General features: G+C 37.9%; 1 protein-coding gene across 3 annotated transcripts in view; it reads left to right on the plus strand.

Moving 5' to 3' along the window:
- The window catches only part of LOC111148284 (MDS1 and EVI1 complex locus), a 283,164-nt gene that overhangs the window by 250,596 nt on the left and 19,140 nt on the right, over window positions 1-13,428 (plus strand). For 2 of the 3 annotated variants that reach the window (XM_022504785.1, XM_022504776.1), the window contains exons 5-7: window positions 199-1,555; window positions 3,921-4,008; window positions 9,314-9,340. In XM_022504785.1, the coding sequence (XP_022360493.1) occupies window positions 199-1,555; window positions 3,921-4,008; window positions 9,314-9,340 (1,472 nt within the window). The remainder of the gene's footprint in view (window positions 1-198; window positions 1,556-3,920; window positions 4,009-9,313; window positions 9,341-13,428) is intronic. The other variant, XM_022504768.1, reaches the window with a different exon arrangement.

Consider the following 13,428-nt stretch of genomic DNA (forward strand, 5'->3'; position numbering starts at 1 on the left):
AGACATTTGTCAGGTTGGATGCCTTGCTTTGGAATCTAGTGAAATGGGGATTTTTGTGTTTGGAGCACCCAGATTGGTACCTCCAACAACTTTTCCTGGCTTCTTAATTGAAATTCTGGGTAAACCAATTGTGATACTTGCTCAATTCAGCAGCAATTGCCATAAAGCCTGAGATTCTCTTTTGTTGTTTGCACACAGGTGAGGTCTGCCATAAATCCTATACTCAGTTTTCAAACCTTTGTCGTCATAAGCGCATGCATGCTGATTGCAGAACCCAAATCAAGTGCAAAGACTGTGGACAAATGTTCAGCACTACGTCTTCCTTAAATAAACACAGGAGGTTTTGTGAGGGCAAGAACCATTTTGCGGCAGGTGGATTTTTTGGCCAAGGCATTTCACTTCCTGGAACCCCCGCTATGGATAAAACGTCCATGGTTAATATGAGTCATGCCAACCCGGGCCTTGCTGACTATTTCGGTGCCAATAGGCATCCCGCTGGTCTTACCTTTCCAACAGCTCCTGGATTTTCTTTTAGCTTCCCTGGTCTTTTTCCTTCCGGCTTGTACCACAGGCCTCCTTTGATACCTGCTAGTTCTCCTGTTAAAGGACTATCAAGTACTGAACAGACAAACAAAAGTCAAAGTCCCCTCATGACACATCCTCAGATACTGCCAGCTACACAGGATATTTTGAAGGCACTATCTAAACACCCATCTGTAGGGGACAATAAGCCAGTGGAGCTCCAGCCCGAGAGGTCCTCTGAAGAGAGGCCCCTTGAGAAAATCAGTGACCAGTCAGAGAGTAGTGACCTTGATGATGTCAGTACGCCAAGTGGCAGTGACCTGGAAACAACCTCGGGCTCTGATCTGGAAAGTGACATTGAAAGTGATAAAGAGAAATTTAAAGAAAATGGTAAAATGTTCAAAGACAAAGTAAGCCCTCTTCAGAATCTGGCTTCAATACATAATAAGAAAGAATACAGCAATCATTCCATTTTCTCACCATCTTTAGAGGAGCAGACTGCGGTGTCAGGAGCTGTGAATGATTCTATAAAGGCTATTGCTTCTATTGCTGAGAAATACTTTGGTTCAACAGGACTGGTGGGGCTGCAAGACAAAAAAGTTGGAGCTTTACCTTACCCTTCCATGTTTCCCCTCCCGTTTTTTCCAGCATTCTCTCAATCAATGTACCCATTTCCTGATAGAGACTTGCGATCGTTACCTTTGAAAATGGAACCCCAATCACCAAGTGAAGTAAAGAAACTGCAGAAGGGAAGCTCTGAGTCTCCCTTTGATCTCACCACTAAGCGAAAGGACGAGAAACCCTTGACTCCAGGACTCTCCAAGCCTCCAGCAACACCTGCCACAAGCCAAGACCAGCCCCTGGATCTAAGTATGGGCAGTAGGAGTAGAGCCAGTGGAACAAAGCTGACTGAGCCCCGTAAAAACCACGTGTTTGGGGAAAAGAAAGGAAGCAACATTGAACCAAGACCCCCATCAGATGGTTCCTTGCAGCACGCTAGACCCACTCCTTTCTTTATGGACCCGATTTACAGGTAAGGGAGGATAGGAGACGCTTCGACGTGGACATGTGTATGGAGGGCAGATTTTACATTCTAAAGCTGTGTCTGGTAACAAATTACTTTTGTTATTATAATAAGGCAGAGAGTAAAGTTGTTTGATCTCATGAATTCATTTTTTACTCAGACAGTCAACTCATTAGGTTTGGACTTATTTTTGGATGTCTCTGAATTTGGGGTTTGGGATGAGGCCCACAGAGTTCTTTCCCTTGACAATAAATTTATTTTTAAACACATTTTTTAAGTGGAAAATATGGGAAAGCTGTATTTAAAGCAAGTTGTCAAGCAGCAGAAGAATGAGGCTCCTGGAGGATTAATGCAAATATGTGTGGGGACTTAAATGAGTCAGGATATTTGGAATGAAGTGGGGCGTAGAACAGCATGGGTTTTCTCTTTGTTAACCTACCAATACCTCCTTAGTAAGTACTGTTCACATTCTGTTGCTAAGTAAATCTCCCAGGAGCCCAAAGTAAGTGAAATATTAGTCACAAAAATGTCTTGTATATAATGTGAATGGTTAGTTTGGAAGGAATGCGTCTCTTTATACCTTCATTATCCAGTTTCCTTTGATGCATCCAAAAATTCTTTGGGGGAAACATATATGCTTAATAAAAAGCCTCTTAGGCAAGTGTTCTGTAACACTCACTTGACATTCAGAATGATTTAGTTTTCAAATACCAGCTTTCTTTAAAAGTATGAGTAAGAGTAATTATGCTTATTATGTATTTTAAACATTACCAAGCATTTTCACATTTACTTTCTCACTCAAGTCTTGAACATTGTCAAGAAATAATGGAAGGTGTGGATCATTGTTTATCGGACTTGTTTTAAGAGGAGACTATTTTCACATTTTTACCCGATTGTCCTTTACAAACAGTCAAGTTTGTGCTACTCTTTCATTCAACAATACTTATTGATTCCTATTACTTAATAGGAACTTGAGCTGCAAACCCCTTTTCACTAAAATCTCCTCTTCTGCCTCCTATCATCTGTAATACAGTAACTAAGAAATGCTGGCGGTATGTTGAGGGCTAACCCCACTGGAAGGGGTTATAAAGGACAATACAAAAATATCCCTGAGCCATCGGTATCACGCTTGGGCACTTTTTTCAGTTATCATGTCTTGCTTCCTGTGGCAGTTCCAATAAGAGAAGGGAAAAGAAGGGAAAACAGCACTTCCCTATTTTGTGCGTGGGTTGTATTTGTATGGCACACATTGCCAGGAAAGTTGTGTTTCCAAATCAGTGATAGATCTCAGCCCTTTGTGAAGAGAACTCCTCAGACATTCTTTCTTAGACCCTCCCAGTGGCAGCGAGCTTTCAATCCCTCCACACACCTGTTACACTCTTCTTCACCCCCTAACCTTCCTCATGCTTAGTTGAAACCCAGTCTCCTCTCTGGCATTTCACTCTGAATTAAGGATCTAGGCCTGTCATTTTACCAAAGTCATGAAAACCTAAACACCAGTTTTAGTGTAAGACCTGAGTTGAAATCTCAGCTTTCCCATGTCTCAAACTTTTTTTAAAATCCATAAAAGGGGTATAAGAGCATCTATTTCAATAAGTGAAATAGTGCATGCAAAATATAGCATATACAAGATTTCAAGAAGTGGTAGCTGTTTGTATTAATTTTTATTCTATTTTAAAAGCATACTTATTCAACAGTTCTTAAAATTACCAACAGTTGGTGAAAGAAATTAATTTAATCCATGATCTCATTTCCTGTATACTTAATGGTAAATAGAATGACAAACATTTCTAAAGGCAGAAGGGGTATGTAGATAAGTTGTATATGCCTCTGTCTTCAAAAAGTTCCTTTTCCTTTACCCTCCACCCCCTTTTGTCATCCGAAAGAAGACACCTAAACCGCAAAGAGTGGATGGCAGGGTGCACAGTGTACTTAGAAACTCTCCTGCTGTCATTGGTAAGGATGGGAGAAACATAATGAATAACTTAGGGGATCAGTTTCTTGGTAGAAAATGACTTTAATTTTCAAAATGGACTCTGTCATGATTTCAAAATCATCCAGACTTCTTGTCTCCATTTGAAATAGAAAGGTACAAATGTGTGACCAATGTCTTTGGTTTCATGAGTCTTCATTTTTTTATATTTCCTCACTATTGTTATTACTCGCCATTCAATAAGATTTTGCCTTTATGAATAGTGCCTAGAAGTGCCCTGAGTATTCTTCAAGAACCGAACAGATGTCTTTATATTTTTATTAGTGTTCTTCCCAGAAACCTACCATTTGCTTTATTGTTAACTGTTTGAAATGTCAGTAATTATATGGCGATTGATATATGAGACTGATTCATCTCCAAAAACTAATTTTAACCTTTCAGAGTAGAGAAAAGAAAACTAACTGACCCACTTGAAGCTTTAAAAGAGAAATACTTGAGACCTTCTCCAGGATTCTTATTTCACCCACAAGTAAGTATTTTGAATTTGAGACTTCAAGCTTGTAAACCAACTTGTTGATCCTGAAAAGCAGGTGCAACAAAATGAAAGAAATCTTGAGAACATTAGGATTTCCTATGACGCTGCTGTGGAAGAACACAGGAAATTCTAGCAGAATTAAAACCCAAACTTAAATTAAAACCCAAAAAGAAATTAATCTATGTGTAAAAACAGCGTGTTTTGGGGGTGTTAAATTATTGTCTGCTGTTAACTACTTATGGAGCCAAAGTTATTTTGGAGTGAGCAAAGTTCAGTTAAGAAAATAATACTGAAGTTGTCTTTTGTGTTTAAAAATTACTGCTAGTAAGAGACAGATCATACTGCAACTCGTCCCAAACTCATGAAGGTCCTTCAAGTTCCTTTAGTGCTCAGATAAAAAACAGGAAATGAGTCTACCTGACAAGTTGTTACCATAGAGGGTGAAGGAATTTATCTAGGGACCGCTGGGCATTCCAGCAAAGTTCTGTAATTGCACAAGAATTTACCCCAATACACAGAGCCATTTGCTGAATGGATCTGTGTCCATTTATCAAAATATATATAGTTTCTCATCGCAAGGAAAATGCAGAGCAGTGCCGTCTAATTGGTTCATCCCTCTGTCCTTACATATTTGGTTATTTTTAAAAACTGGTGTATGGAGCAATCAAAATGTGGAGAATTCTATTGAAAGACCAAATATATAAGCATCTTAAGTGTGTGTTTTTTAACCTGATATTTTGCTTTTTATTTCTAATTTTTTAAGGGTTATAAACTCTGATCTTTATAGATGGTAAGCAAAGTTTTTATGAAAATGCTTAAAATCAGTGAACTAATTCATTGTTTTAATATATTCAAATGAAAAACTATGCTCTTCTAATGAAAGTGGTGGAATTTTATGCAAGCTGTCTAAAAGAATGTTATGAGGTAATTAAATTATCTGGGGATATGACTATCCCTGCCCCTCTGCCTGCTCCCGCTCTGCCACCCTTTCTTCCAACTTTTCAAGTACTTCCCCAACGTCCTGAACAACAGAGTATGAGAACAGCAGTACATGTTCTGGTTAGCTGGAGAAATCTATCATTGCTCAAAAATTCTATTTCAAAGTATAGAAAATATATGATTTAAATATTAAAGGAGTTAGAAATGTTCCAGGTAGTATTCACTTTTTATAGGAAAACTAAGGAATGATATTATTTGATATCATGATAATCACTTTATGGAAAAGAAATACATTATAAAACAGGTAAATGTTTATCAGGTACTTACAGTTTACATTTAGGTTGATTTAAATTGCACTTTTAGGCCTCATGGGCTAATAAAGCTGAACATAACATGCATTTTGTGTCAGAGAGTGCATCAAAGGTCTATCTTTCTTGAGAACTTACTTTCTAATTATAACTAGCTGCTCATGGGGATATTATAGGTTTATACATTTAGTTACAATAATCAAATTGTTCTCATATTCTAATTATCTTTAAAATCTAGCAACTAGGGGTGCCTGGGTGGCTCAATGGGTTAAGACGCTGCCTTCGGCTCAGGTCATGATCTCAGGGACCTGGGATCGAGTCCCGCATTGGGCTCTCTGCTCAGCAGGGAGCCTGCTTCCCTCTCTCTCTCTCTCTCTCTCTCTCTCTCTGCCTGCCTCTCTGTCTACTTGTGAGCTCTCTCTGTCAAATAAATAAATAAAATCTTAAATAAATAAATAAAATAAAATCTAGCAACTAACCACTTCCAGATTAAGTGCTGTGGGTACACGGTATAATGGAGAGGAAAAAAGACTGGGATGCAGGATCCTCAGGTGACTCGGACTACCTGGCACTCAGCTCCTTATCTGTAAGATGGAGGAGCTGGGTGGCAAGTCCCTATTCTCTCTGACGTTCAGAGATTTCTAGCTAGCCAAAGTGAATTCACTAGTTCATAAGACGAGCAGTTTTGTCCCTAAATAACTCCACATGTGCATGCAAGTATTAGACTATGTACATATTTTTAACCAAATGGTAGAAGAAAATCTACTCTCTTGACAGTTCCAAAGTGAGCAAAGGATCACGAAAGATGAGGCATCTGTCCAATGCTGGCAGCAGAGCCCCACAAACATGCCTGCAGGAACACAGTGGCAGTGTATGCTTCCTTCCGACACCGAGGGTCCCGTCTCAGTGGAAGGGACTGCCTACTGCTGCTGTTATAATAAGACTTGAGAGTGATAATCGACACACTGAACACCCCTTGTGTCGAATCCTGAACAAGCAGACGGGACTCCTGGCATCCTGGAGCAGGATCCTGGAAGTCCTCGCTGCACCAACTGCCAATGCTGTACTTGCTGGCTGGTGGGCTGCCTAAAGGGTCTTTGGAGATGCATCCAGGGCGGGAGGGGAACCATTCAAGGTTCCTGCCTCAGAGGCTATTTACCAACTGTTACAAAAAGATTTTATAATTTTTTTATAACCATCATGGCTGTTTTCATGTGTAATGGCTATGGATCCCTGGGATACAGGTGAAATAACCCAGAGAAGATTGTGCCACCCCCTTTTTATCAAGCCTTCAGACCTAAGAGTCTGTTCTTTCAGAAAATCTGCTTCAGGTGTCCTAAAGTTTCAGCAGAATTCTTTCTAGTACTCCATCAATTCAGTCCTAGCCCCAAGATCCACTTTCCCTTAAACAAACACCAACAAACGAAGACAACCTGCCAGGTTGTGGGGCCAGAAAGGACTGCTTTATGATGGGCTTTCCTGCTTATTAGCAAAAATGCTTCGGTTTTGAGCAGTGCAGTTCATCTCTCTGAGCCTTCTCCATCAGTGTGATGGGAACGTCCCTTCCAGCCTTACCTGGCTGGCTGTGCGGGTTAGTGTTCATGTACATAACATGGTAGAACACATTCTGCCTGGCAAGAGGAAGGACCTAAATGAGGGAAAGCTTTCATTATTAGTGAATGCAGAAGTATTCCATTTTGAATGTAAAACAATGCCAGTAAAATACTGTAATACAGTAAAATACTCTCCTGCCATCTTCTGAGCCCACCTTCTTTGGTGGGACTATACACGGATCTAGAAGCACTGGGAAAGGCCCTTACTGTGTTCAAGCACTGCCTATTGGCCAGCAGTAAGGGCACCGCAGGAGGCCAAAATGGAAGACCTAGCCTCTGCTCCCAGGGCTTGCCATGATTTTGTAGCTAAATAAATGCTTGGATAAGACCATTTATGACTCCATTTTCCATTTAAAGTACACTGGAGTAAGTCACACTGTCCCTCTGGGGCTTCTGTATCTTTGCTTCCAAATGGGAATAATACTTTCCCTATGTATTTCTCAGGGTTCTAATAATAATATCATCATCGTAATGAAGGAGACCACATATTGTTAATGTTTTAGGGAAAACATAGATATAGGAATATAAATTCTTGGTAGTGGTATTCTATGGGCAAGCCTGATTTTATAATTTTTGTATATCTTTGTATTCTACTCAGCATGACCCTCCCCAGGGCACATTTCCTAATCAATGAAAGGTGAACACATCAATAGATACTTAGATATTTATTGAATTTTATTGAAAGATTATCATGCCATCTCACTGCCTCTTGGAATAAGAAAATATATTTTTAAAAATCTTGTCAAAAATATCTAGAAGAGGAACACCTGGGTGGCTCAATGGGTAAGCCTCTGCCTTCAGTTCAGGTCATGGTCTCGGGGTCCTGGGATCGAGCCCCACATTGGGCTGTCTGCTCAGGAGGGAGCCTGCTCCCCCCCCACCCCGCCTGCCTCTTCGCCTACTTGTCATCTCTCTCTCTGTCAAATAAATAATTAAATAAAATTTTTAAAAAATATATCTAGAAGATATTGGAACACATATAAAATTAGAAGATAATGCCTCTTTTTTTTTTTTTTTCATTCTCACGGTCTAAATTCTGCACTTTGTTCCATTTTTAAAGAAGTATGCTTTCTGTGTCAGGCCACTAGGGGACTATTTAGATTTCTATTTTTCTATCATAAGTTAGTTTAATGTAGGTGAAAATAAGTACTGTAGAGTTTCTTTCTGGATACATGGTTGAAAATTGTGGGGTCTTAGTTCAGATCATAATTTTGAAAAGGAATGACAGCCACAAGTAGGTGAGATGGAGGGAATGGTATGAATGTGTGATCTCTGGAATGTCCATTTCATTGGGCAATTTGCATTTTAGGTACTTTGCATTTACACTGATGGCTCGTTTGAACTGCCATAGAAATCATTTGGTAGTTACGCTGTTATAAAACCAGCTCTTATTCCTTGGATTGAGTTTCCTATACTCTAAATATGTTTTTGGTTGTTAATACATTTTATTTCCAGATGTTTGGTTTTGTATGCATCTGCAACAAAGACTCTGTTTTACTTCTGTTTCTGGCCTTTATTCACTCATTTTTATTTCCTTGTTTTTAAAGTGTCTGACTATCCTGTTACTATATCTCGAAGAACTTGGAAAAAGTTAGTCTTTTTCCAAGTTACCATTCATATATTGATGTGAAAATCACTTAAGTCTTTTGTCCTTCATCTTCTATTTTGCTTTCAGCAAGGTATTTTTTATTGTTACATTTCTTCTGCAATAAATTTTTTATCCTTAAAAACTATGTATCTTCCTTATTAAGGATAGCATAATTTATAAAAGCAAGAAATATCCCCATTAACCAAGCAAAATTATAATTTTAAGGATACAACATTTATGCTCCCTGGAAGTGTTCCCAGTTCACTGAAGTTTTCCCCAGTGATTCTTAAGTTGACATAGGTAACTATTTGTAGTTCTTTTAATTAATATCCTTACATGTTTGGGCCATAATGGTCTGAATCCCAAGCTAATAAAAGTCAAGCAGTGCATTTCCAAGTACATTACCTTTTTGTTACTCAGTGATTCACGTTTGAGTAAATATCTTATTTTCTTTGTTATTAACATTATATAAATGCAAGAGACTAGATTTGTTGCTGGAAATTGCTAAAGTTTTATTTATTGAAGTTTAGGACCTTTTCAATGAGTTAAAAACACATAAGAAGGAAGTATCTACTTTGCTATTTAATATTTGGTAGTAGTGTTTAGCTTTCTTGAAAAAAAAATTCTGGTTTATAACCTTGATGCTAAAATTTAATTTAGGTAAATAGAGGAAATCCAGCAGTGTTATGAAAACATTTAATTTTCATTTCCAGAGCCTTTACTCAAGGTACAGTTACATGATAAACAAAAATTACAAAGTCCGTATAAATGTTAATTTCTCAAAGGATAGATTGCAATAAAGATACTGATACAGAAGTAATTTTTTGTTTTTGTTTCAATTTTGCTCCCAGTTCCAACTGCCTGATCAGAGAACTTGGGTAAGTTTCCTACTTATATTTTTGACTAAAATAATGTAGCATTAAAAGGAAAACAACTTATATTATAAAATGCTATGCAGACATAAAGAATTCTGAGCCACTTTCCATTAAATGATATGGCTTCAGCGGATTGCTTTCCAGCTTCGTCAAGCTGCAAAATACTTTTCCATTTTAATTGGGCATTTAGTGTGCTATAAATTGTTTACAGAAAGAAGTTTATTTTATAAATTTGACCCATTTCATGTAATTATACCTTGATGTAGAACTGTTTCTCGGCACTGGGGAGTATGTCGTTAAAAGAGCCTTCGAGATGGGTCACTAAGTGGAAACAACCATTATTTGGGGGAGCCTGTATCAGCATGTTAAAGATGCTTTTGATAAAGCCTTCAAAAGGTTAAAACCTGAACTTACATGTAGACACAAGCTGACATTGGAATTCATATCCGTATATCCCAGGGCTGAACTTGGTTCTGGCTATTTGGAATAATAAGACTAAATGTTTAAAAATCCATATCTAACTAGTGAATGAATCTTTCAGCCTTGGGGCTCACTTCCTCAACTTTCAGTTCCTGTTTCCAGATTCAGTCAGTTGTCAGGTAATGATACTAGGGGACAGCTTTATTTTTATTTATTTTTATTCTTTTGTTCAAGATACAAAGAAGACTGCTTGCTTAGTTTTCACTCTCAAAACTTGAGTTGATGGAAATACATATAAATAACATATATTACAAAATTTCCTCTGATTATATGTACTTCTACTACTTCATTCTCTTCTTTACTCAAAACTATTCTGATTCTGAGATATGTGTAAAATCTTGGACTATAGTTTAGTCTTTTTGGTCACCATATAATGATAGATAAGTTATTTTAAGTCGGAGCACTTTAGCACTTATTTTAGCATCTATTTTCTCTATCTGACATTAGATTTTCTTTACCAGAAATTCATCCATTTTATTTCTTCCATGGAGTATGTGATGAACTGTGATTTTTCTCATTTTGATAGACATTTAAGGATTAAGTTCATTTATTCCAAAAGAGATTAAGAGAAGAGAAGAGAGAGGAAAAGAGAGAGACCACGACTTTCTTAGACAAATTTGTACAGCTGATGGGGCTGTGCTTTGATTACACTGTCTATATTTCCAGTGTTCCTCTTCTGTCCTCCCTGGCAGAGGTCCATTCTGAGTATTGTGGCACAGGGTCCTCATCCTTTCTAAGGTGGAGTGTTACTTGACAGTACCTATGTGGTTGGCTGCTTCATAAGATGCTGTCCCTTACGTAAATGCCCAATGGTTCTATCCATTTACAAAAGCCAATTCAGATTTTAAGTTAGTCTCGCTTTCCTGCTAATACAATGGTATAGAAACTGACATTGTAATGCTTTGGAAACACTCACATTCCCTAAATCATATAGTTTTCAGAGCCATGGTTTATATTTGTATTATAAAACATAGATATTAGTGGGAACTACTAAAATATTAAAGTTTATAATTTTAATGGTAAACAGATTCTAAGGGATTTCATAATCATGACCACTGAATGTGATACATGGAATGAGATAGCCATAAACTATGAATACTTACCTCTCCCCCAAATGGCCATGACTTTGAGATTTCTCAAGATTATCAACTGAACAAATATAGAAGTCCACCAAATCTACAAACTTTCCCATCATAAGTTATTTATGAAAAGTTAGTTGTTTTATGATAAAGGCATGTGTAATCTAATTTGTAAAACATTAGGTCACATAATTCATGGTGCCATTGGACATATCATTTCATATAATCAGATTGTCACTTTAATGGTTTTAATGAGAAACTTCTTTATGTCATCAATTATTGGCTGCCAGATAATAAATGTTAAGCTAAGTGCTTAGAACCCACTTGATGATATCTTGCCTGCTGAAATGTTTTTAAAAATACTAACTTTATTTGACTAGAGAGATAGCTACATTTTTTGGTAGGATCTAGGGAATTCTGTCTAAATATTAGTTTGCGTCAGTATAAAGTTAATAGCCTCTTGGGGATGGAAAGGGGGTGCAATGACTTCCTCTTCCAGACATCTGGGCTGCAGATACCATCAACAGCTATTATATATATAAATAAAAATTACTGTTCCATAGAAAAAAAACCTGTCATTTACTGATCAGAGATTAGCCTATGACATTAATAGGACACAGGGCAATGCATTTCTAAAATATATGATCTAATTTTTCCTCTTTTATTTTCCCCATTCTCAGCAAATTTCTTTTTCATAGTAGTACACATTGCCCTCTTCATTGGATTTTTCATAAATTGAAATATGCAATTAGCTAGATTCTGTTCCATAGATCCCAGTTCATGTTGATTTTTAACATACCAAGCCAGACTTCCAAATGAATGTCAAAACTTGCTACTTCTCTTGTAAAAGGCATGTTATTTCAGGAAGACCATCATACAAGTCAGCGCACAGAGTGAGAAAGTTAGGGCTTGGACCCGTGCACCAGATGAAGCTCATCTTAATCCAACACCTTAATCCAAGACAGAGGCAGACTGATGTTGGTCATAGAATTGCTAGCCTATCCAACTGGCAGATGTCTAAGTCACTTCTGTCTGTCCTAATGGGGAAACATATTCTTTTCAACTGAGGTCAAGTGCTGTGAGAGCAAATCTTACAAAGATGAAAGGGAGGATTCGGTGGTGGCTTTTATGTTTGGTGGTTGCTAACTGGACAGAGTGGTGTGTGGGTGTGGGTGTGCATGAGTGTGTGCGTGCTTGTGTGTACACATGGTGTTAATAACTACCCTTGGCTCACTTCCCATCTTCCTTCTCTCCCTTTTCCTCACTCCTATTTAATCCTCTTTTCCTTTAATGTGAGAAACCAAAGGTAGGTGGTGGCTTTTAAGAGAAGCATTCAGGTCACCCCCATTTTTTTCCCTGTTATCTTTAAGAATGTCAGTGTTTAGTCATCAAGCCCATAGTGTATTTTCTTGTTTCTTGATAGTTTCCCCAAATTGAAATAATTTGAGGTAATGTAATCACAGCGATCTTTCTTCAAAAGGAGGTATTAGCCACTACTAAAGCAAGACACATTTCTCAACAGCCACTTGCTCTTAAATAACCTGAAGAACTTGTAGTTTATATGTGCTAGAGATGAAAGCCGAGAATAATAGTCATGAGTAAGCTATTTTCCATATAAAAGGCAAAGTGTTTCTATAAGATATATTACTGCAGGAATCTGAGTGTGTCAGCAGGGCGGACACTCAAATGATTTAAAACCTCTAGATAATGAAACTTTACTCAAATATTAAATGTACATAAATAAAACATTAATAATCATCACCCATGCACTTACTCTTCCCAATAAATATATGCGATTGTGACCCTGACCCTTGCTTGTTTCTGTTAATCAGCTTGAAGGCCAGAGGTCATTTTTCACTTAGACAATTTATTCCACGAAGGGTGGAATATCAAAATGATTTTCTGCAAGAAACAATTAGGAGGAATAAATGCAAATAAAATAGTATCATAAAATATTTCTGGATTGATTTTTAATAAATAAAACCCAAAGTAAGATGAAAATGCTAATGTTCCGGCTGGAGGGGGATAATGATCGTATTCTGCACGGACAGAGTTTCCGCCAACCTCTCTGAGCAGCATCATCATTCCATATCTCTGCCCTGTGATCAGTAGGTGTCAAAATCCTTCATAGTGACAAATGTGCTGTCCACTTGCATCTGTGGAGAATGTTTTAGCAGCTGAGTGATTATGAATCAAACCCCTGAGCTTAGAGCCCCTACCGCCTCCCAATGCGTTCACATTTGTTGTCTGACAAGTAAATGTATCTTGACTTTCCTCCGAGATTTTTTTGCACGGTGTTTGATGAAAGACATTTGGCAAATTGGCAGTGGTACCCTGTACGTTGCAATTTGTAGCTAGCATTAGGAGTCCGGGCATGAAATGAGAGGGCAGGCTCCGGGATAAAGGGAAAAGAGAGAGCTAACTACAACATGAATAGTCATTTGAAGGATCGAGCATACACTGTTCCCTTTGTAAGAAAAGAATCATCGTCTGGCCGTTCAGTGAAGATTTTGCTTCACTGTAAGGAGTCAC

The sequence above is a fragment of the Enhydra lutris genome, unplaced genomic scaffold, assembly GCF_002288905.1.
Source record: "Enhydra lutris kenyoni isolate GAN:26980312 unplaced genomic scaffold, ASM228890v2 scaffoldscaffold2, whole genome shotgun sequence".
NCBI lineage: Eukaryota > Metazoa > Chordata > Mammalia > Carnivora > Mustelidae > Enhydra > Enhydra lutris.